A 24,858-nucleotide genomic window follows, 5' to 3' on the forward strand; every position below is an offset into this window, starting at 1 on the left:
CAATTCCCTAATTGTTCTATGGGGAAACTGATCTGATGATGGTTTTGCAGTGGCCGCAGCGCCTGATTTGTTAGTTAAATTTTGTTAAGTGTAGGAAAGAGAGGTAGAAAACAGAGTTAGGAATAGAAAATAGATGTTGAACTGTAAAACAACCATCCTCTCACAACCACAATTGTGGCTGGTAAATGACAATATTGAGAAAAGAATCATTGGCAAAATAATCAGACACATGCGTGTGTCATCAAAGGACATGATTTTGTTCGGTAGTGTCGGTTGGCAGCCGTTCAGCCATGAGCACAATTAAAATGTGTTTGTTCCTCGTGATGTCCCCGGGGCAATATATATAAGCACGGCATGTTTTCATCCCTCCCTAGGAACAAACCACACAGTCTCCTTTGGGCTCACCACCCTGGATACTGAGGGTCGAACTGTGGCTAATAGTGTCACGTGTTATAAATGATTGGAGACAGGCGCAGGAATACGTAATAGGGGGTTTTAATAATCCACCCAAAAATACAACATGCCATGAAAGGCACGGGGACGAAGCCCAAAACAAACACGTATGCAAAAACACAGGGATGTAACCCAAACAAAGGAGCGAGGTAAAACCTATAATAAATACACAGGACGAGACGGGCGATACACTACACGGGTCAAGACAAATAACAAATGCACAACTATACACGGGGCGAGACCCGTAATAACAAGTGCACAATACACGCAGCAAGAAAGCCGAAATAACAAAGTACAGGTATCAAAGACCAACGGACATGGGAACAATAACTGACAAGACATTGATGAACAGAGGGCACATATATACAGTACAATTACTAATCAAGGGGAATTGGAATCATGTGTGCGTAATGAGATAGTTAAGTGATGACCTATAGGCCGGTGACGTAGACCTCCGGAACTGGTGCACGGAATGAGCAGCAGTACCGGTTACAGGTGTTTGTGTAATGGAAAAATGTTATATTGCTTAAAGTTTATGAAATATAATATATTAAAATACAGTATGTACTGTATATATATACAGTGCATTCGGAAACTATTTAGACCCCTTAACTTTTTCCACATTTTATTACGTTACAGCCTTACTCTAAAATGTATGAAATAAAAAATACCTCATATTGACAAAGTGAAAACAGGATTTATTAACAATCAATTAAATACAGAAATACCTTATTTACAGATGTATTCAGACTCTTTTCTATGAGACTCGAAATTGAGCTCAGGTGCATCCTGTTTCCATTGATCATCCTTGAGCTGTTTCTACAACTTCATTGGAGTCCACCTGTGGTCAATTATTTGGACATGATTTGGAAAGGCACACACTTGTCTGTAAAAGGCACTTGACAGCCCGCTTGGAGTTGGCCAAAAGGCACCTAAAGACTCTCAGACCATGAGAAACAAGATTCTCTAGTCTGATGAAACCAAGATTGAACTCTTAGCCTGAATGCCAAGCGTCACGTCTGGAGGAAACCTGGCACCATCCCTACGGTGTAACGGGTCCTATGTGTAGCTAGTGTAGAAAGTCAGGCGCAGGACAGCAGATATGAGTAATCAATGTACTTTTACTCAAAATGTCAAAGATACAAAGTAACAAATACACGCACACCATGACAGATCGAAAATACAATATACAACCACTCACAAAAAACATGGGGAAACAGAGGGTTAAATAATGAAACAGTCATTGTGGGATTGAAATCAGGTGTGTAAAATAAAGACAAAACAAATGGAAAATGGTGGATAGAAGGCCGGTGACGTTGACCGCAGAACGTCGCCCGAACAAGGAGAGGGACCGACTTCGGCGGATGTCTTGACATACGGTGAGGCATGGTGGTGGCAGAATCATGCTGTGGGGATGTTTCAGTGGTAGGGACTGGGAGACTAGTCAGGATCGAGGGAAATATGTATGGAGAAAAGTACAGAAAGATCCTTGATGAAAACCTGCTCCAGAACTTTCAGGACCTCAGACTGGGGTGAAGGTTCACCTTCCAACAGGACAACAACCCTAAGCACACAGCCAAGACAAAGCAGGAGTGGCTTCGGGACAAGTCTTTGAATTTCCTTGAGTGGCCCAGCCAGAGCCCGGACTTGATCGAAAATCTCTGGAGAGACCTGAAAATAGCTCTGCAGCAACGCTCCCAATCCAACCTGACAGAGCTGGAGAGGATCTACAGAAAATAATGGGTTAAACTCCCAAAGACTTCTGTGCCAAGCTTGTAGCTGCCAAAGGTGCTTCAGCAAAATACAAAGTAAAGGGTGAATACTTATGTAAATGTATATTACTTTTTTTTCTTGTATATATATTAGCTTTTTTTTTATAAACCGTTTTTGCTTTGTCATTATGGGGTATTGTGTGTAGATTGATGAGGGGGGGAAATTATTTAATCTGTTTTAGAATAAGGTTGTAACCTAACAAAATGTGGAAAAAGTCTGAATACTTTCCAAAGGCACTGAATTGTGTATTCGAGGTTGTGTAGTCAGGTGCCATATCCTCGTGCAGTAACTCACACGGCTAACTATCGCATTGAGTCAGCATTAGCTGCTGACTTGGAGGATGCCATGTAAGTCACTATACAGTACTGTAAGTGTAGGAAACTGTCAAGAGTTATATTAAATCACGGCGTATTTGAATGCCACTGGTTTCTAGATACTGTATGTCTGTACAAAGGCTTATATTTAGAAAAAATATGTTGTGATTTTAACCTACACACAGTCCAATTAAAATAATATATAATGTAGTGAGGGTTTTAGATAAAACCACTGTCAAATGTTATATTAATTGTGACACAAGCATACTATAGATACACAGTGCCTTCAGAAAGTATTCACACTGCTTCACTTTTTTAAAAACAATTTGTTGTTTTACAAAGTAGGAATAAAATGGATTTAATTGTCATTTTTTGTAGATGATCTGTACTCTGTAATGTCAAAGTGAAAGACAAATTATAAAATTGGTTAAATATATATATTTTTAAACACACTAATATTCAGTATCTTGATTAGATAAGTATTCATGAGTCAAAACATGTTAGAATCACCTTTGGCACATTTCAAGCTCTGTCAAGTTTGTTGTTGATCATTGCTAAACAGCCATGTTTCATCTCTTGCCATAGATTTTCAATCCAATTGAAGACAAAACTGTAACTAGGAGACTAGAACTAGAACTTTCTGCTGAAAGGTAAATTTGTTTACCAGTATCTGTTGGAAAATCCTCTAGGATTTTGCCTGTGCTTATCTCTATTCCGTTTCTTTTTATCCTAAAAAACTCCCTTTTCCTTGCCGATGGCAAGCATACCCATAACATGATGGGGCCACCACCATGCTTGACAATATGAAGAGTGGTACTCAGCAGAGGTGGGACCAAGTCACTATGTTTTGAGTCATAAGCAAGTCTCCGAGTTGCAAGTGGAGTCCCAAGTAGAACGACTCGAGTCTCGAGTCAAGTCCAACTTGTGCATTCTAAGAGCAAGTCAAGTCGAGTAGTCTCAAGTTTTTTCAAGTCAAGTCTCAAGTCAAGTAAAACAAATCTATACATGCAATGACTTGTTCAACTACACATATTTGCCTATTTATTGAGTCTACCAGGCAGCCCTTTTCATTATTTTGAATGTTGTAATTGTAAAATAGGCACCTTGTAGCAGTCTTAAGTGTATGAAATCAGCAGAAGGCAAGGCAGGTTGCTGTGCTCAAAGTGTAGATTTATTTACAGGTCCTCGTGATCCAATAGTGAAAGTGCCTTATTATACAAAATATACAATCGGATTGACCAAATACACAACGGCAATAGCCCAAAAGACCACAGGACCATACAATTAACCAATGTGCAATTACAACCCATAAACTGGGTTCTACGATGTAAATGGCAATTTCCACATCCATTGTTACATAGGTACATTCCTGTTAATGAGACTTAATGATTATTGATGACATATTCATCTAAACGTGTGAAAGCAACAGCAAACATTTCAACAAGACAACAAAGTGCTCTCCACTGGGGGAGTTTGGAGAGCACAAGCAGAAAGACGCGCCTATGGTGCATATTCTCTGCAGTAGACTAATAATACACTTTAACAACACATTTCAAATACACGCTTCTGAGAGTAAATGATCAATTTCATGCAATTTTGACTTCATGAAAGACCAGTAGGAGAGAACTGAGGATGGACAAACAATATTGTAGTTACTCCACAATACTAACCTAATTGACAGAGTGAAAAGAAGGAAACTTGTACAGAATAAAAAATATTCCAAAACATGAATACTGTTTGCAATAAGGCACTAAAGTAAAACTTAATGACCAATTACTGGTGAGCTTGCAAAGTAAACTGTTAATACTCTTGATCACCAAACAATTTTTGCACCTGCATATTTATTTATTATGGCAATTCTCTCTCCCTACAATTTGACGTTTGCGCTGCACCTGATCATACGGCTGTACAGCAAATCAGCAATCTGTTCGCTAGCTCACCCGACCTGTGTCAATTGACAGTTCGCTGGTCCAATCAGAAGGCAGAGTGTGCGTTTCACTAGCCAATCTGCATGTTCTTTTGCAAGCGAAATGCTGCGGCTACTGTCTCTGGCTGTGTGGACATGACAAAACCTGGCCAGATCATTTCAAATCATCAGTCTCAAGCCAAAGTCGAATATCTCGTCTTAAAGCTCCAAGTCCAAAGGTCAAGCCTCAAGTTATTTAATTTCCTGTCAAGTCAAGTCTCAAGTGATCAAATGTGTGACTCATGTGACTCGAGTCCACAACTCTGCTACTTGGTGATGTGTTGGACTTGCCTCAAATCACAAGGCTTTGTATTCAATACATAAAGTTAATTTCTTTACCACATTTGTTGCAGTTTTACTTTAGTGCCTTTTTGCTCCACAATATTGTTAGTATTGTGGAGCAACTACAATGTTGTTTCTCCTATCATAGCCATTAAACTCTGTAACTGTTTTAAAGTTACCATATTGAAATGAACGTTTTTCTTCCTCTCCCCGGCAACTGAGTTAGGAAGGACGCCTATAGTGACTGGTTGTATTGATTCACCATCCAAAGTATAATTAAAAACTTCACCATGCTCAAAGGGATATTCTATGTCTGCTTTTTTTTTACCCATCTTCCAATAGGTGCCCTTCTTTGCGAGGCATTGGGAATCCTTCCTGGACTTTGTGGTTGAATCTATGTTCGAAATTCGAAGCTCGACAGAGTCCATCCAATTTACTTTGTGACTTGTTAAGCACATTTTTACTCCTGAACTTATTTAGGTCATAACCAAAGGGTTGAAGACTTATTGACTAAAGACATTTTTGCTTTTCATTTTTTATTAACTTGTAAAATTGTCAAAAAACATAATTCCACTTTGACATGATGGGGTATTGCGTGTAGGCCAGTGTCAAAAACATCTCAGTTGAATACTTTCAGAAGGCAATGTACTATGTGAAAATATGGAAGCATTCAATGCCAGTAACATAACCTTATATTTATTGTTGTGAAGTTAACCTAAGCAACATTATTCTCTATCATCTTTAAGCAACCATGGCAACACTCCTTGTTGAACTTAATCAGCCTGAGATAAGCAGGTAATGGAAACAAAATAACAAAAACAAATGTTTAACTAAATTTTTTCAGAAAAAAAGAACAACAAGCGCTTACCCGTGTGTAGTGTTGAGCAAAAGTCAGAGGATGAAACTGTCTGTATCAGCTGCGGATGATGTGTAGAGCCTCTCTCTCTCCGTCTCGCCGCTCTCCTTTTCTCCCAGTGTCACTACCCTCTGTTCTTCCTAGTGACAGCACAGGAGAGGCAACCTATTAAGTGGAAACTCTCACCTGCACACCCACTCAATTACTAGTCACAACTAGCAGAGAGGAGGAGACTACAGGCAGAGAGCTGGCTGGGAGGGTTAAAACTACCATACAAGCGCCCAGAGATGAAATTAGGGTAAACTTCCAGCTCGCTAACTCAATCCACACCTATAATCTCAGGAACCAGGACCAGGATCTTGAGTGCGCTAGTCAGTTGACAGATGGTCATGTGAGACTAATTAATAGAATTATGTTATCAGACACATTTATGAAAAAACGTCATTGGAGCAAAGTGATACAACAGGTCATAGTCACATCATTAACATCTGCAACCCAAAACAATCGGATAAATATTATACATCTCCTCTCTTTATTTACCTAACACCTCATTTTCCTTTTCTTGTCCAAACAAAATGGTCCTACAGTCTCCTACAACTTTGCTGCCTCATGGGTTTATTGTGAGATAATTTCTATGCCCCCCCCCAGGAATAAACCCCCTTGACAACAATGACCTCTTTGTGGCATTGTGGCTCTTGGAATGTGGAATACCTAACCTGGGAACCACACAAAGGCACCTGGGCCACTCAGGTGACAAAAAAATCCCTCCTTCTAATAAACCTGACCGTTTTATGAGAAGAAGAACCCCTAAAAGAAAAGACACACAAAGGCTGGTATAGCTTTTAGTTCTCTTATGGAATTGTACACACTACATCCAAAGATAATTATTTGCGTACACACTACAACCAAATATCATTCTTTGCACAAATCCATTCCATGTTAGTTTTCATGGTCAAAGCTATAGTTGGCACCAAGCTATTCGTCATGAAAGTGTCTATCGTAGTGAAATTGTAAGAATTTAAAATATTAAGTGGCCTACTGTATTTGTATTTCAAATGCATTATTTCACATTAGTTTAAACTTACCAGCCTGCTGAAACTACAAGGATATGTGACATAAACATACTTTACAATTGATTCCATCACACCAGACGTGTTGTTTTCTTTACTTTTGTTATACGTTTGTTATATGTTTCCTTTACATTTGTTATATGTTTGTTATATATGTTTATGTCACGCCCTGGCCTTAGTGTTCTGTGTTTTCTTTATTATGTTGGTTATGCCAGGGTGTGACATGGGTGATTTATGTGTCTTGTGTTGTCTAGGGGTTTTGTAGTCTATGGGGTTGTGTTCAGTTGAGTGTTCTATGTAAGTCTATGGTTGCCTGGAGTGGTTCTCAATCAGAGGCAGGTGTTTATCGTTGTCTCTGATTGTGAACCATATTTAGGCAGCCGTATTCTTTAGGTATTTTGGTGGGTGATTGTTCCTGTCTCTGTGTTTTGCACCAGTTAGGACTGTTTCGGTTTCCCCACGTTTTCTTATTTTGTATAGTGTTCACGTTTTCATCTTTCATTAAAGATGTTTATAAATAACCACGCTGCATTTTGGTCCTCCTCTCCTTCCCAGGAAGAAAACCGTTACAGTTTACTTAACATTTGTTATATGTTCGTTATATATGTTTCCTTTACATTTGTTATATGTTTGTTATATATGTTTCCTTCACATTTGTTATGTTTGTTTTATATGTTTCCTTTACATTTGTTATGTCACGACTTCCGCCGAGGTTGGCTCTCCTGCCCGTTCAGGCGGTGCTCGGCGGTCGTCGTCACCGTCCTACTAGCCACTACCGATCCCTTTTCGTGTATCTGTTGGTTTTGTCTGATTGGTTTCACCTGTGTGTTGTTTAGTTTATTAGTTGTCTGTATATATAGTAGGTTGTCCCGCCCTTGTTTTGTGTGGGATTGTTTATTTGTCATCTATGTCTGTCGGTGTATCTTGTGTTCTTATTCTCCAGTTCATCTTTTATCCTGTGTTGGATTGTTCACCCTGTGGTTATTGGGTTGACCGTGTTTCTTGTTCACCGGAGAATAAACTTTCATATCGCTATCTGCTCTCTGCACCTGATTCCACCCACCTTGATTAGACGTGACATGTTATATGTTGGTTATATATGTTTCCTTTACATTTGTTATATGTTCGTTATATATGTTTCCTTTACATTTGTTATGTTTGTTTTATATGTTTCCTTTACATTTGTTATATATTCGTTATATATGTTTCCTTTACATTTGTTATATGTTCGTTATATATGTTTCCTGTACATTTTGTCCCAACCGGCATTTTCATATGTTATCACCAAGTATCATCATGCAAAATGTTTCCTCGGTGTAAAAGACAACAATAATAAGAGTTTACCAACAAGCGAATATCCAGATGAGGTCGGCATACACTGTATTGTGCTTCAGCACATCCTCCCATTTGTCCAGCTATTGACAGAAAAGGACATGCCTTGGAAAATAGTAGTTGAGTGTTCCTTTTAATTTTTATTTAACATTTGTTTATTTAATTTATCTTTTTTATTTATATTTATTTTACCCCCTTATTCTCCCCAATTTCTCCCCAGTATCCAATTGTTAGTAGCTACTATCTTGTCTCATCGCTACAACTCCCGTACGGGCTCGGGAGAGACGAAGTGTAATGCTCCGGGTGTCGTGGGTGTGGAGTCAGACGCAGGAGACAGAGAGTGCAATGCTGTGCTCTTTTAATGCACCAACGCACCACAGGGTGATGCGAAAAATGAAAAATGAAAAATGTACAACTGAAAATGCACGCTGCAGTACAGCGCCCTTAACCACTGTGCCACCCGGGAGGCCACTATTTCACCTTTATTTAACCAGGTAGGCCAGGTGAGAACAACTGGCCTACCTTCCTTGCAGTTACTCTATATGACCTGCATACATTATACCTTAGTGGTGAGTGTGTGAGAGTTACAATTATATGACCATTCAAAAACAAAACAGTCACCCTCCCAGATAATACCTACAGGCTCACATTTCATTTGAATGCTGTGTTTTACTTTGAAACCAGACAATTCTTCTCCACAATAGAGAGAGGAACAGGAAACCAGGAGAAAATAATGCTGTCATGCTCGATGCACCATCGTATGACGAGTGATGAAAGTTGATATGGGCTGAATTTACAGGCCACTTGTAAATACATATCTTGTTCCGAGTAATGAAAGCATGATTTAATTATTTCAATGGGGATTTATTGTAAATAATGTTCAGGTAATGAATGCGTATGAAACAGGTAAAACCAGTCACCACTCGGAAAGCGGTGTTATCCGTCACTAAATAATATTTCTCCACAACAGCAACCCAGCAATAATTTGGCTACACCATTAGTAACGGTAATGACCTGTGACCTATCTCTTTTTCCAGGCGAGACCTGTTCAATGCAAAACCAGTTTGAGCTATTCAAGGGAGACAAGTTTACATGTTTGTGTTTACTGGTTTTCCTAGCAGTCATTGACAACGTGAAGCAAAGTGAAAAAATGAAGTATGATGGTCAGTGTCAATATGTTTGTCGGACAAAATGTGCATAATTTCTAATGCAGATGGGTGAAATTAGTATACAGTCTATTTTATTTTCTAATGTTACACAGTAGCCATTCAAATCAGCAGTGTATACAGTATCCCGTGCCTATGAAATGTACTGTATTGTAAATACTGTATGTGTAAGTGGTGTTGTACATATAGAGGAAGTGTAAAAACATACAAAAGATAGTAGGGATGAAGAACATTATATCAGAATTCCTATCACTTTAATTTCTCCTTGACGGATAGAAAATGTGACCATCGAACTGAGATTCAATCATATTGCAAAGTCAAGTGAAAATGGGAATGTTGCCGAAACTATAAAGTGTGTATTGTAATATTTTTGATTATGATTGGGTATAATCGCTCATGTAAAAGTGCCACAATATGACATTCACTCTTCAGAAGCAAACAAATTAGGATGGAAAACAGATATATCCTGCACAAGGTAAGCAAAATGCCAATATGTCGAATCAAAGAAAACAGCTTGTTTTGCATGGCCTTTCAGAGCCATGACCATTCATTTATTTATTGCATAAACAAAGACCTTCAATGCAAAATGATATGCAAACAAAGGGCTGTGTTTGAAAGTGACAGGATGTCTGTGTTTAAAGCAAACACATGCCGTTGTCCTTTGAGTCATTATTTTGTACGGTGTCCATATTAGGACAACCTAAGCATGTCTTGGCTGTCTGAATATTGATACCATAAATATGATATAACCCTATATAATACAGTGTGTTGTGCATGACTATCAAATATTACAGAAAATATCAGCCAGTAGATACAATTCAGGACTGTCTACTCGAATATGCCATTGAAAGGAAGACACTTCATTTTCCTCCAGCTCATCAAGATAGGCCTACAGTAGTTTGTAAAATGATTGGAATTGACAGTGGCCAGCATTAAACTGCATCAATAACACCATCCACCTTACTGTGTTTTTATGAGGAGGCTCGGGAGGCAAAATTAAGCTGCTGTCTGGAAGAACATGGCCCGGGACACAGCATGACTAAGAAGATTAGATAAGATTTACTCATGAGCGACACTGCTCTCACAGCACTGGACACAGCAACAGGTCAGTGGGTACTACATGGTGTTCCAGCATTCACCATGGAGTGTGACGGCATTGACCTGAAACGAGCAGAGCTATTTTCATTCTGACATTCTGACTTTCATTCTCTTCACCTTCTGGCTGTTGGGAAAGGTCTGTATTTAGCCTCCTATCTGTCTGTATAGAAGGTAGCGCTATTACATGTTTGCTCGTGCTATTACATGTTTGCTCGTGCTATTACATGTTTGCTCGTGCTACTACATGTTTGCTCGTGCTATTATTACATGTTTGCTCGTGCTATTACATGTTTGCTCGTGCTATTACATGTTTCCTCGTGCTATTACATGTTTGCTCGTGCTATTACATGTTTCCTTGTGCTATTACATGTTTGCTCGTGCTATTACATGTTTGCTCGTGCTATTACATGTTTGCTCGTGCTATTACATGTTTGCTCGTGCTATTACATTACATGTTTGCTCGTGCTATTACATGTTTGCTCGTGCTATTACATGTTTGCTCGTGCTATTACATGTTTGCTCGTCTATTACATGTTTGCTCGTGCTATTACATGTTTGCTCGTGCTATTACATGTTTGCTCGTGCTATTACATGTTTGCTCGTGCTATTACATGTTTGCTCGTGCTATTACATGTTTGCTCGTGCTATTACATGTTTGCTCGTGCTATTACATGTTTGCTCGTGCTATTACATGTTTGCTCGTGCTATTACATGTTTGCTCGTGCTATTACATGTTTGCTCGTGCTATTACATGTTTGCTCGTGCTATTACATGTTTGCTCGTGCTATTACATGTTTGCTCGTGCTATTACATGTTTGCTCGTGCTATTACATGTTTGTTCGTGCTATTATATGTTTGTTTGTAATGGTTTGTTGAAGCTCTCAGTGAACGAATCTCCAGAATTAGCTGTATTACAGAGACATCATCCGAATGGAGGTGGTAGAATTGTGGATGCAGTGTCGATAGCATATAGCCTGGTCCCAGATCTGTTTGTGCTGTTTATATCGTCATTACACCAAAAAAAAGCCAGTAGGAGTTGGTAAGACAGCGCAAACAGATCAGGGACCAGGCTTGATTTTATATTTCATGGAATTATGAACACGCCGTACACACATGTCACCAACAACTCAATAGAGAACTTCTATTATTAAATAGTACTGCTGTATCATAAGTCTCGGAGCCTCACATTCTAAATGCTGGGTTGAAATCTCAAACACGAACCATTAAATAATCAAACTGGTGTCACTGGGGACAACACTGTCCACTCTATAGCATAAACCAGTCAGTATATTAACATTTATGTACTTATGGAACCCACAATAGAGATAGAGACACACAAAAAGGTTTGAGAGACACAGTAAAATAATGTCCTATGGGCACACCTCAACAACAGCTTTCTTTTCTCAGGCAGGATAGGAGAATGTGAGGTGATACTACAACAGCATGGTGATGCATGTCCTGTGGAGTGTGTTTGCATGGACATTCAAGGGTCTGCTATGTACCTGCAGGTTCTTCTGGGTGAGTGTGTGTCCTATAGCCTGGTCACAGATCTGTTTGTGCAACTCTTAGCCAAGAATGACAATGACCATAGGAGTTAACTATACAGCACAAACTGATCTAGGATCATGGGCTATGTGTCCTATCTGACAATTATATCTTTGACAACCCTCGTGCTCTTGAAATACTGTTTGACTGTCATTGATTTTTGATGCAGGTGAGCCCATACTACTCAATCAAATACATGCCCAATGAACCTCACAGAACAGGAAAGGATCACAACCATCACATGAAACAAAAAACAGGTAACGATGAGGGTTGTCCTCAGTAAATAATGAAAACAGAACAAAATGTAGACTACTGTGATACAGACTGGCATAGGATTGGTGTTCTAAAGGATTACTCTAATTATCTCATCTATGTGTGTTGTAGAATATAATAGAATAGCATGCTCTAATTCTGGTCTCTGTATGTGTTGGATGATGGATTTTCAGCCTCTGCGGAAATACCAGGAAGTCATTGTAGCAGTGCCATGCAGAGGAGACTGTCCAAAGCTGAGAGGGAGATCCAGGCCCTCAAGACCCAGATTACCTTTGAGAGGGCTACATGGGAGAGGAAGTTTGTGGAAACGCAGAGGAAACAACAGGACCTCCGTTATCAGGTGTGTGTGTGTGTGTGTGTGTGTGTGTGTGTGTGTGTGTGTGTGTGTGTGTGTGTGTGTGTGTGTGTGTGTGTGTGTGTGTGTGTGTGTGTGTGTGTGTGTGTGTGTGTGTGTGTGTGTGTGTGTGTGTGTGTGTCTGTGTGTGTGTGTGTGTACCAAGCTTGAGAAAGCTACAGTAAGGGAAGAGTTCTGTCGCTCTATCGCTGAAAGGCTGAGGGAGACTGAGCCTCTTCTGAGCGCAGAGGACCCAGGGACCAGAAGTGGGCATCTATTAGCTCAGTGTTCTATCAGGCAGCAGCCCACGCCATTGGCTACAGAGGTAGGAAACATCAGGACTGGTTCGGTGAGAACTCTGAGACCACATCAACCTTACTGGACATTATGCACAAAGCACACAGGGCTACTCTCAACAGCCCCACATGTGCTACCCTCCGCAAGCAATGGCGTGCATCACTCAAGGAAGTACAAACGACCTTGAGTGCTCTACAGAATGAATGGTAGACGATTAAGGCACAGGAAATCCAAATTTATGCCGACAAAAACAACATGCACAATTTCTCACCTAAAGCTATCTCTATGTCCCTCGAAGTCGCTCCATCACCCCCCTGAAACAGCTGATGGTCTGACTCTCTTGAAGGACCAAAACCAGATCCTGATGATCTCCTACAGACCACTGCATCCTGGGAGAACTGCCTGTCCGTCCACTCATTCAATACGTCAACCAATCACCAACCATCCAAAAGGTGTTATTAGCTCTCCGTTCCCTCCAGAACAACAAGGCTCCTGTCACTGACAGAATCCCAGCAGAGCTACTTAAGAAGGGTGGTTACTCTGCACCAGAACGCTCCACCAGTACATCACTGAGGTTGGGACCGGGAGATTGTCCCCCAACAGTGGTGGGATGCAAACATTGTCACCATCTATAAGAACAAGGGTGACAAGTTAAGGGACAAGCCGAGGGATATCCCTTCTGGCTGTTACCGGCATGGTCCTGGCCAAGGTGATGCTGCACAGGCTGATGAACAACATCACAGAGGAACTGCTGCCAGAGTCACAATGCAGCTTCAGAAAGAACAGGAGTGCGGTCGACATGATTTTCACGGCACGGCAACTCCAGGAGAAGTGCCGTGAAAAACATCAGGACCTTTTCATGGCCCTTGTCGACCTCTTCAGGGCCTTCGACACTGTGAGCAGGGAACTACTATGGGGCATTCTACTAAAATTTGGCTGTCCAGACAAATTTGTCAACATCCTTTGTCAGTTCCATGATAGGATGATGTCTTAGGTTGCCATAGGAGGGCAGGAGTCAGTGCCCTTTTGAGTAAGCATCGGTGTGAGGCAGGGGTGTGTGCTGGCAATTCTTCTTAGCTAGCTACATAGCCGTCCTTGTATCAGAGATAATTGCATAATTATCGTATTTCGTCGCCCTAACGTAGCCTTCACTGCTATTCGCCCAGGAGCTAGCTAACGCTAGCTAACGCACACTAGCTAACGCACACAGATTAGCATCACTGTAGTGCTATTCACTCAACTGTACGACTTGATTAGTTTACTGTTAGCTAGCTACATAATCTTAGCCATTCTTCTTAGCTAGCTACATAGCCGTCCTTGTATCAGAGATAATTGCATAATTATGTATTTCGTATTTCGTCGCCCTAACGTAGCCTTCACTGCTATTCGCCCAGGAGCTAGCAACGTTAGCTAACGCACACAGATTAGCATCACTGTAGTGCTATTCACTCAACTGTACGACTTGATTAGTTCAGTGTTAGCTAGCTACATAGCTGTCTTTGTTTCCAAGATAATTGTGTAGTTTAGTGTGTGTAGCCTTGGAGTGATTATCTTAATTCACTGAGGTTCGCTAGCCAGCTATTTGTCGTCCTTAACGTAGGAGACTCTGCTAGCTAGCCAACAGCTAACAGCTAGCCAACGTCACCACACGTCTACTGATTCGAATTCAATCACCGGTCAGGGAGTATCACATTTTCATTTCATTACAGTACAACGGTTTGATTTGTTTGATCGTAGCTAGCTACATAGCCGTCTTTGTTTCAAAGATAATTGTGTAGTCTAGACCGATTTCCTAGGTTAGCTAGCCAGCTATTGTCGTTCTTTTAACTCAACGTAACGTAAACAACACTGCTAGCTAGCCAGCTAGCCCCCGAATAGCAGCACTGTAGAAATTATTACACTCAACGGAACGACTTGATTAGTGTAGTGCCAACAACGCAGCTACTGCCAGCTAGCCTACTTCAGCAGTACTGTATCATTTTAATCATTTTAGTCAATAAGATTCTTGCTACGTAACCATTAACTTTCTGAACATTCGAGACGTGTAGTCCACTTGTCATTCCAATTTCCTTACATTAGCGTAGCCTTTTTCTGTAGCCTGTCAACTATGTGTCTGTCTATCCCTGTTCTCTCCTCTCTGCACAGACCATACAAACGCTCCACACCGCGTGGCCGCGACCACCCTAACCTGGTGGTCCCAGCGCGTACGACCCACGTGGAGTTCCAGGTCTCCGGTAGCCTCTGGAACTGCCGATCTGCGGCCAACAAGGCAGAGTTCATCTCAGCCTATGCCTCCCTCCAGTCCCTTGACTTCTTGGCACTGACGGAAACATGGATCACCACAGATAACACTGCTACTCCTACTGCTCTCTCCTCGTCCGCCCACGTGTTCTCGCACACCCCGAGAGCTTCTGGTCAGCGGGGTGGTGGCACCGGGATCCTCATCTCTCCCAAGTGGTCTTTCTCTCTTTCTCCCCTTACCCATCTGTCTATTGCCTCCTTTGAATTCCATGCTGTCACAGTTACCAGCCCTTTTCAAGCTTAACATCCTTATCATTTATCGCCCTCCAGGTTCCCTCGGAGAGTTCATCAATGAGCTTGATGCCTTGATAAGCTCCTTTCCTGAGGACGGCTCACCTCTCACAGTTCTGGGCGACTTTAACCTCCCCACGTCTACCTTTGACTCATTCCTCTCTGCCTCCTTCTTTCCACTCCTCTCCTCTTTTGACCTCACCCTCTCACCTTCCCCCTACTCACAAGGCAGGCAATACGCTTGACCTCATCTTTACTAGATGCTGTTCTTCCACTAACCTCATTGCAACTCCCCTCCAAGTCTCCGACCACTACCTTGTATCCTTTTCCCTCTCGCTCTCATCCAACACTTCCCACACTGCCCCTACTCGGATGGTATCGCGCCGTCCCAACCTTCGCTCTCTCTCCCCCGCTACTCTCTCCTCTTCCATCCTATCATCTCTTCCCTCTGCTCAAACTTTCTCCAACCTATCTCCTGATTCTGCCTCCTCAACCCTCCTCTCCTCCCTTACTGCATCCTTTGACTCCCTATGTCCCCTATCCTCCAGGCCGGCTCGGTCCTCCCCTCCCGCTCCGTGGCTCGACGACTCATTGCGAGCTCACAGAACAGGGCTCCGGGCAGCCGAGCGGAAATGGAGGAAAACTCGCCTCCCTGCGGACCTGGCATCCTTTCACTCCCTCCTCTCTACATTTTCCTCCTCTGTCTCTGCTGCTAAAGCCACTTTCTACCATTCTAAATTCCAAGCATCTGCCTCTAACCCTAGGAAGCTCTTTGCCACCTTCTCCTCCCTCCTGAATCCCCCCCCCCTCCTCCCTCTCTGCAGATGACTTCGTCAACCATTTTGAAAAGAAGGTCGATGACATCCGATCCTCGTTTGCTAAGTCAAACGACACCGCTGGTTCTGCTCACACTGCCCTACCCTATGCTCTGACCTCTTTCTCCCCTCTCTCTCCAGATGAAATCTGCGTCTTGTGACGGCCGGCCGCCCAACAACCTGCCCGCTTGACCCTATCCCCTCCTCTCTTCTACAGACCATTTCCGGAGACCTTCTCCCTTACCTCACCTCGCTCATCAACTCATCCCTGACCGCTGGCTACGTCCCTCCCGTCTTCAAGAGAGCGAGAGTTGCACCCTTCTGAAAAAACCTACACTCGATCCCTCCGATGTCAACAACTACAGACCAGTATCCCTTCTCTCTTTTCTCTCCAAAACTCTTGAGCGTGCCGTCCTTGGCCAGCTCTACCGCTATCTCTCTCAGAATGACCTTCTTGATCCAAATCAGTCAGGTTTCAAGACTAGTCATTCAACTGAGACTGCTCTTCTCTGTATCACGGAGGCGCTCCGCACTGCTAAAGCTAACTCTCTCTCCTCTGCTCTCATCCTTCTAGACCTATCGGCTGCCTTCGATACTGTGAACCATCAGATCCTCCTCTCCACCCTCTCCGAGTTGGGCATCTCCGGCGCGGCCCACGCTTGGTTGCGTCCTACCTGACAGGTCGCTCCTACCAGGTGGCGTGGCGAGAATCTGTCTCCTCACCACGCGCTCTCACCACTGGTGTCCCCAGGGCTCTGTTCTAGGCCCTCTCTTATTCTCGCTATACACCAAGTCACTTGGCTCTGTCATAACCTCACATGGTCTCTCCTATCATTGCTATGCAGACGACACACAATTAATCTTCTCCTTTCCCCCTTCTGATGACCAGGTGGCGAATCGCATCTCTGCATGTCTGGCAGACATATCAGTGTGGATGACGGATCACCACCTCAAGCTGAACCTCAGCAAGACGGAGCTCCTCTTCCTCCCGGGGAAGGACTGCCCGTTCCATGATCTCGCCATCACGGTTGACAACTCCATTGTGTCCTCCTCCCAGAGCGCTAAGAACCTTGGCGTGATCCTGGACAACACCCTGACGTTCTCAACTAACATCAAGGCGGTGTCCCGTTCCTGTAGGTTCATGCTCTACAACATCCGCAGAGTACGACCCTGCCTCACACAGGAAGCGGCGCAGGTCCTAATCCAGGCACTTGTCATCTCCCGTCTTGATTACTGCAACTCGCTGTTGGCTGGGCTCCCTGCCTGTGCCATTAAACCCCTACAACTCATCCAGAACGCCGCAGCCCGTCTGGTGTTCAACCTTCCCAAGTTCTCTCACGTCACCCCGCTCCTCCGCTCTCTCCACTGGCTTCCAGTTGGCTCGCATCCGCTACAAGACCATGGTGCTCGCCACGGAGCTGTGAGGGGAACGGCACCTCAGTACCTCCAGGCTCTGATCAGGCCCTACACCCAAACAAGGGCACTGCGTTCATCCACCTCTGGCCTGCTCGCCTCCCTACCACTGAGGAAGTACAGTTCCCGCTCAGCCCAGTCAAAACTGTTCGCTGCTCTGGCCCCCAATGGTGGAACACACTCCCTCACGACGCCAGGACAGCGGAGTCAATCACCACCTTCCGGAGACACCTGAAACCCCACCTCTTCAAGGAATACCCCCAACAAGATTTAGATGCAAGTGGCTGTTCCACTGGTTGTCATAAGGTGTATGCACCAATTTGTAAGTAAGCTCTGGATAAGAGCGTCTGCTAAATGACTTAAATGTAATGTAAATGTACTCTTTAACATCTTCCTCCTATGTGTCACCCAGCTTCTCCACAAGGAGTTTGAGGACAGCAGCGCGGTTGCTGTGGACTTCAGGCTGGATGGAAACCTATTCAACATCAAATCAAATCAAATGTATTTATAAAGCCTTTCTTACATCAGCTGATATCTCAAAGTGCTGTACAGAAACCCAGCCTAAAACCCAAACAGCAAGTATTGCAGGTGTAGAAGCATAGTGGCTAGGAAAAACTCCCTAGAAAGGCCAGAACCTAGGAAGAAATCTAGAGAGGAACCAGACTATGAGGGGCGGCCAGTCCTCTTCTGGCTGTGCCGGGTGGAGATTATAACAGAACATGGCCAAGATGTTCAAATGTTCATAGATGACCAGCAGGGTCAAATAATAATAATCACAGTGGTTGTCGAGGGTGCAACAGGTCAGCACCAGGTCAGGAGTAAATGTCAGTTGGCTTTTCATGGCCGATCATTCAGAGTATCTCTACTGCTCCTGCTGTCTCTAGAGAGTTGAAAACATCAGGTCTGGGACCGGTAGAGAGAGAGAAAGAAAGAGAGAATTAGAGAGAGCATACTTCAATTCACACAGGACACTGGATAAGACAGGAGAAATACTCCAGATATAACAGACTGACCCTAGCCCCCCGACACATAAACTACTGCAGCATAAATATTGGAGGCTCAACATAACATCATAAACATCCGGAGGCTCCAAGCAACCACCAAGGTTTTGATGGAGCAGGTTCTTGAGCTGCAGTATGTTAATGATGGTGCTCTTGTGGCCCACACTCCAGAAGACCTCCAGTCCGTCCTTGTAGCAGCTGTGAGGGTCTATAGCAGGATGGGACTGTCTATCAACACCATTAAGACAGAGGTGGTCTTCCAGTGGAGATCCAGCTCTCCACCCACCATGTGTCCTTTAAATACCAGGGCAGCATCCTCAGGAAGGACAGCAGCATCGACCTCAAAATCCAAAACAGGATCAAGCAAGCATCATCTGGCTTCGGGAAACACAGACGCAGGGTCTTCCAAAACAGGGGTCTCCACCTCCACATCAAAGTTGCCGTCTATCAAGCCGTCTGCATCACCACACTTCTTTACAGCTGTGAATCCTTGGTTACTTACAGTCGCCACCACAAGCAGCTCGAGCGATTCCACATAAGATGCCTGCAGTGCATCATGAGAATCACCTGGTGCGAAGTGTTTCCCCCGTACAGAAATACTTGCTAAGACCAACTGCAAGAGTATGGAGGCCATGGTCACCCAACAACAACTGCGCTGGCTTGGGCATGTCATTAGAATGTCTCAGGAGCATTTGCAGCGGAAGATCCTGTATGGCCAGCTACATATTGACCGGCGGTCTGCAAGGGGAGCAGATGAAGCCCCATCAGGACCAGCTGAAAATGTTGCTGAAGAAGTGCAACATAAAATCCATAGACCTGGAGGATGCTACTGCTGACCGTTTCACCTGGTGGCAGCTCTGCCAGAGCGGTGTACAGAGGTGGGAGGAGAGGAGCACAAAGAACCAGCAAAAACAGCTCAGGAGACATACTACCATGCCTGCATATGCCAAACGTATGCCAAACAGACTGCATATTCCCCACCTGCAATAAAATTTGTGGATCTCGGATTGGACTCACCGAATTCACTGTTAACTCAGAAGTGGAAGTCAAATTCGCATACGATGGACTAACGTAAAGTAAAGTGTGTCTGTGTGTGTGTGTTTTTGCGCGCCTGTATGAGTATGTGTGTCTGTGTTTCATCATTTAGTCATAATAATAACTTGATGACAACGTTGTTTTATTTTCATCAGCTGATCTCTGAGACTGTAGCCAGGTCTGGAAGTCTACTTCAGGTGGGCAGCTTCGAGGACCTTGGCGATTCAGAGGTGAAGAACAGACATCCTTACGATGGAAAGGACCAGGACAGCTCAAGTAAATCACATGATCAACAGTACTTGATTTGCTGTATTCATCATATGGGATTTAAAGGGACATTGCACTCCAGCATAAGTTAGTCAGATGTTTCCATACCTCAAAAGTAGACTAATGTTCAGATAGGTCCACGTCACAGGCCATTTGTTGCGTAGATCAAGCTATATGCTTTAATCCCAAATTAATGGAAAAGATAAGCGTTTTCCTCTTTCCAGATTTTATTTGGTGCTTATCTTTTCCATTCATTTGTGGTTAAGGCATATACCTAGATCTTCACACTCAAAGTCTTGGAACATGTATTCATCTTACCATTGGACTAGTTTTGAGGTCTGAAAACATCGGACAAATGTTTATTCTGAAGTGTAATCTCCCTTTAATACCTGTGTTTTGAATAGGAAATAATAATCTTATCCATGACTTAAATTAACAGGCAGCTTGAGCCATTACAACCAAAGCAGAGGGTCTGAGGCGATGTCATCAACAGGCGACACATGCCAAAGCAGCTTGTCTGGCAGCCAGGTCTCATTGAACTCAGCATTTGGCTCCAGACCAATTTCTGCTCTGTCTACAGCCACCAGGTAGAGCCATTTCTCTTCACCTGCTCCCAGCTGTGTCAAAAGGCCATTACACCTAAAAATGTTTGGCACTTGTTTTCAGACCTAAAATTGGTCCATGGAATGCAGCATGTACTTTCCAGATTTGCAGTGCTTACCTTTTCCATTAATTTGGAGTTGAGGCATGTAGCTGTATCTACACAAACAATGACTACTTTTGAGGTCTGTAAGGCTGTGTCTACACAGGCAGCCAAATTCTGATATTTTTTCCACTAATTGGTATTTTGACCAATCACATGAGATCTTTTTCAGAACTGATCTGATAGATAAAAATACAAATTAGTGAAACAAAGATCAGAATTGGGCTGCCTGTGTAAACATAGCCAAACAGACCTGGGTTAAAATACATGCGTGGTTAACTATTTGTAATTTAAATATTTATTTTATTTATTTGAGTATTTTAAAATAATGTGTCTAAAATCAACCACTTTGAAGTATTTGAAAGTATTATTTTTTAAATAATCCTATAAATAGCCTACGATTTCAAACAATTCTCTAATATTTGTTTCCAAATACATAATTTCAAACACCCCTAGGACCAAACAGACCTGGGTTCAAATGCATGGAATATTTAAATATTTGTATTTAAAAATACACTGCCTGTATATTATTCAAAAGAAAAATGTCTTTGAAAGTAATTGAAAAAACCCTAAATAGTATTTGAACCCAGGTCTGATCTGAAAACTTTGATTTTAGAGAGTAATGTCCCTTGAAATCCTATTCATTTTAAGCCATCTAAAAAGAGCAAACCTTCCATCCCACCAGTGGGAGCTCCTGGAGGAGCTACATCGGTCCACACCGGGTCTTTGTGCCTCACTCCCCCCTAGACCTGCAGACGGGACACCGGGTTCGAGTCCTGCTGCCCTCGGGACGGATCAGCACAGGCACGATTCGTTACCTGGGCCACCTGGACGGGGAGCCAGACTTCCATATGGGAGTGGAGCTGGAATCACTTGAACACGGGCAGCAAGATGGCACACACAGGGGACAGTGCTACTTTGAGTGGTAAGTGCTCTCTTTATTTACTATGAATTTGTAGTCTTAAATGGGTTATTCTGTGAGTAAGGGATGTTTCATCCTTGCATTTTTACATGGGTAGAATTGCTAGAGTTCTACTGTGGAATATAAATATATCTCTATTTTTTAGAGGTGACAGGAAAAGGTTCAACAGTGCTTTTAGTTATAACTGAAGGGTTTATTTACTTTAAATAGGTTATCCACTGAATCCTGTTGCTTACAGTAGTAGGGCCTCCAGGCCCCTCACACACACAAGTAACAATTATGAACTTGAAACAATTGGTTACTGAAAAATATATTTATTTTATAAATGACATTGTGGACGTGGAAAGATGGAAAGTTGTTTGATTTTGGAACGGTGTTTAGAGCCTATGGGGATGTTTGTACAAATCACATGTATATGTCTCCTATATCCCCTTAAGGCTAAGATGAAGAAAGTAAGGCATAATTTAACTGTACGCAATCCTACTATAAAAAAAACAAAAAATGGACACAAAAATCTAAAATCAACTCATTTTGAATTTCCATCACCTTTCTGCAATTCCAAACAAATGTCAAATGTATTGGGAAGATGTCTTTGAAAACCCAATACCATGGAAGCAAGTCCTTAATGTCACATACAAAACACCAATAGATACTCAAGAGCCTTTCAGTTAGGTATTCTCTGGTACTTTTGAATTATTTTTAGCCAGTAGTTCTGAAAGTAGTGCTCACAAGCAAAAAGTGGTCGCCGAAAATTGTGTACAACATCACATATGTGCAGATATTTTCTCTCTCGCTCTGCTGTGTGTGATTCTTTTTAGCTGTCAACAAAGAAAATGCTTTCCCATCACTCCATCAAACTACGTATTAACCCCCAACTCATCATCTTGGGTGACCTCAATGTCCATATCCCCTCAATTAATGACACAATACTTCTGCTAGGTAAAATATTAATATTCAAAACACAAAGTTCTACATCTCTAACACCCAACCTGTTTAAACAATTAATTAGCAATTCCCGGGGCCACCCACACATAAAATGAATGCACACATGTCTGTAAGTTGCTTTGGATAAATGTGTCTGCAATATTATATTATTTGGGTAGCCTGGCAATATTTATTTGAGAAAGTCCACAACATTGTTATTGAACAATATACATTAAAATGAACATATGCTACCATAAGGGTCAAATGATCCATATGCAATAGAGTGTAAGAAAACACATTTTTTCCCTTGTTTATTTTTGTATTAGGCTACTACACCATGGCATTGCTGATAACTTTCTTGTCCAAATGTGTTGTATCGTGTGTTTGTCGGTTTGAGTATCGTCATGTATTGTACATCGTCCTTCATTTTTATGGTTGTCTTGTCACTGTCATTATCGACTTGTTTGTATTTTGTTAAAAAAAATATATATAGCAAATATGGTTCCGTGCTCAAGACACACTTCAACTTGTGCTGCTGACATTGTCATTGGTTGACTTAATATGCAAATATCAACCTGAAATCAAACATGAGTAGCACGTGTTTGTCAAAAGAGGAGAACGAAATGATATGAAATGCTATTGACAGTAGTATATACACTGTACATGCATACAATGGTATATGTGGGATGAGCACTAACACAGTTTTCTTTGTGTTCTGAAATACAATAACAGTCTTGTAGCATCAAATAGTAATGGCTTATTATGCATTTTGATAAAAGTACACTATATATGCAAACGTATGTGGACAGCCCTTCAAATTAGTGGATTCAGCAATTTCAACCACTGAGAGGAAAATAAAAGTGAGCACACATCAATGCAATCTCCATAGACAAACATTGGCAGTGGAACGGCCTTACTGAAGAGCTTAGTGACTTTCAACATGGCAATGTTATAGGATGCCACCTTCCAACAAGATAGTTCGTCAAATTTCTGCCCTGCTAAAGCTTCCCTGGTGGAAACGTCTAGGGAGCAACAACGGCTCAGCCGCCAAGTGGTAACCCACACAAGCTCACAGAACGGGACCGCCGAGTGCTGAAGCACGTAGCGTCTAAGAATCGCCTGTCTTCGGATGCAATACTCACTACCGAGTTCCAAACTGCCATTGGAAGCAACTGTTCATTGGGAACTGCGCAATACCATGCATCGGCTGGAGTGGTGTAAAGCTCACTGCCATTGGACTCTGTAGCAGTGGAAATGCATTCTCTGGAGTGATTGATCACACTGGTGGATTCCAGAACAACGCTACCTGCCGCAATGCATAGTGCCAAATGTAAAGTTTGTTGGAGGAGGAATAATGGTCTGGGGCTGTTTTTAATGGCTCGGTCTAGGCACTTTAGTTCCAGTGAATGGAAAACATAACGCTACATCATACAATGACATTCTAAACGATTCTGTAGTTTGTGGCAACAGTTTGGGGAAGGCCCTTTCTTGTTTCAGCATGACAATGCCCCTGTGCAAAAATCGAGATCCATACATAAATGGTTTGTTGAGATCTGTGTGGAAGAACTTGACTGGCCTGCACAGAGCCCTGACCTCAACCACATCGAACACCTTTGAGATGAATTGGAATGCCGACTGCGAGCCAGGCCTAATCACCCAACATCAGTGCCCAACCTCACTAATGCTCATGGCTGAATGGAAGCAAGTCCCTATAGCAATGTTCCAACATGAAAAGCCTTCCCAGAAGAGTGGAGGCTGTTATAGCAGCACATGGGGGGACCACTCCATACTAATGCCCATGATTTAGGAATGAGATGTTCAACGAGCAGGTGTCCACATAGTTTTGGTCATGTAGTGTATTTATTTTCTTTATCGGGAAAGTGATATTTTGTAGGGATATTTTTATAACACTGTGTTGTATTACCCAATGGTCTGCCTAGTTTTTATTCCAAGGTACTGAAATCTAACTGCCATGTGGTGACTGTCTGTTTCCCTTCCCTTGCAGCGAGGCTGGCCACGGTGCCTTTGTGCCATTCACCAAGCTGTTGATGGCCTGGGAGTGATGACATCACAGTCTCTATGGTGGAGGGTCACATCTGGATGAATCATTTGAAATCTTTGGCATCAATCACGAATGGTCTCTGAAAGAAAGTTTTAGGACACCTACTCATTCAAGTGTTTTTATTTATTTTTACTATTTTCTACATTGTAGAATGATAGTGAAGACAACATGCTTCAAAGATGATAGAATTGTCAATATTGGCTCTGTATTAAAGACCAACATTGGCTAAAGAAAAAGAGAACAAAATGATAAGAAATACTATATACAGTAGTATATACTGTACATGTATACAATGGTATATGTGGGATGAGCACTAACACCGTTTTCTTTGTGTTGAGTCCTTCTGTGGCTCAGTTGGTAGAGCATGGCGCTTGTAACGCCAGGGTAGTGGGTTCGATTCCCGGGACCACCCATACGTAGAATGT

At 42.5% G+C, this 24,858-nt stretch overlaps 3 protein-coding genes across 5 annotated transcripts in view; 1 reads left to right on the top strand and 2 right to left on the bottom strand.

Annotated features, from left to right (window-relative positions):
* The window catches only part of LOC118364267 (mucin-5AC-like), a 29,841-nt gene extending 23,983 nt beyond the window's left edge, over positions 1-5,858 (bottom strand). The window contains exon 1 of the mRNA XM_052489373.1: positions 5,657-5,858. The gene's annotated coding sequence lies outside the window, so the exon portion shown is untranslated. The remainder of the gene's footprint in view (positions 1-5,656) is intronic.
* LOC118364270 (endoribonuclease ZC3H12A-like) overlaps positions 5,696-24,858 on the bottom strand; it is a 43,512-nt gene continuing 24,349 nt past the window's right edge. Inside the window, exon 7 of the transcript XR_008087876.1 lies at positions 5,696-5,784. The gene's annotated coding sequence lies outside the window, so the exon portion shown is untranslated. The remainder of the gene's footprint in view (positions 5,785-24,858) is intronic.
* On the top strand, positions 9,916-24,771 carry LOC118364268 (centrosome-associated protein 350-like). 3 transcript variants are annotated; one of them, XM_035745670.2, is made up of 8 exons: positions 9,916-10,317; positions 11,718-11,828; positions 12,025-12,112; positions 12,302-12,468; positions 19,711-19,831; positions 20,262-20,409; positions 21,211-21,450; positions 24,377-24,771. In XM_035745670.2, exons 2-8 carry the CDS (start codon positions 11,754-11,756, stop codon positions 24,432-24,434), a joined length of 897 nt encoding a protein of 298 aa, XP_035601563.1. In that variant the 5' UTR covers positions 9,916-10,317; positions 11,718-11,753; the 3' UTR covers positions 24,435-24,771. The 3 variants fall into 3 exon arrangements, with proteins under 3 accessions (XP_035601563.1, XP_035601562.1, XP_035601564.1); XM_035745669.1 differs by having other exon boundaries at positions 10,308-10,446; XM_035745671.1 differs by lacking the exons at positions 9,916-10,317; positions 11,718-11,828 and adding an exon at positions 10,324-10,446.

Source organism: Oncorhynchus keta, chromosome 31 (genome assembly GCF_023373465.1).
Source record: "Oncorhynchus keta strain PuntledgeMale-10-30-2019 chromosome 31, Oket_V2, whole genome shotgun sequence".
Lineage (NCBI taxonomy): Eukaryota > Metazoa > Chordata > Actinopteri > Salmoniformes > Salmonidae > Oncorhynchus > Oncorhynchus keta.

Coding starts and splice junctions, on each gene's coding strand:
- LOC118364268 (XM_035745670.2), top strand. CDS start 11,754: ATGGTGATGCATGTCCTGTGGAGTGTGTTTGCATGGACATTCAAGGGT. Junction 11,829..12,024: donor GTACCTGCAGGTTCTTCTGG/GTGAGTGTGTGT, acceptor TTTTTGATGCAG/GTGAGCCCATACTACTCAAT. Junction 12,113..12,301: donor TCACATGAAACAAAAAACAG/GTAACGATGAGG, acceptor ATGGATTTTCAG/CCTCTGCGGAAATACCAGGA.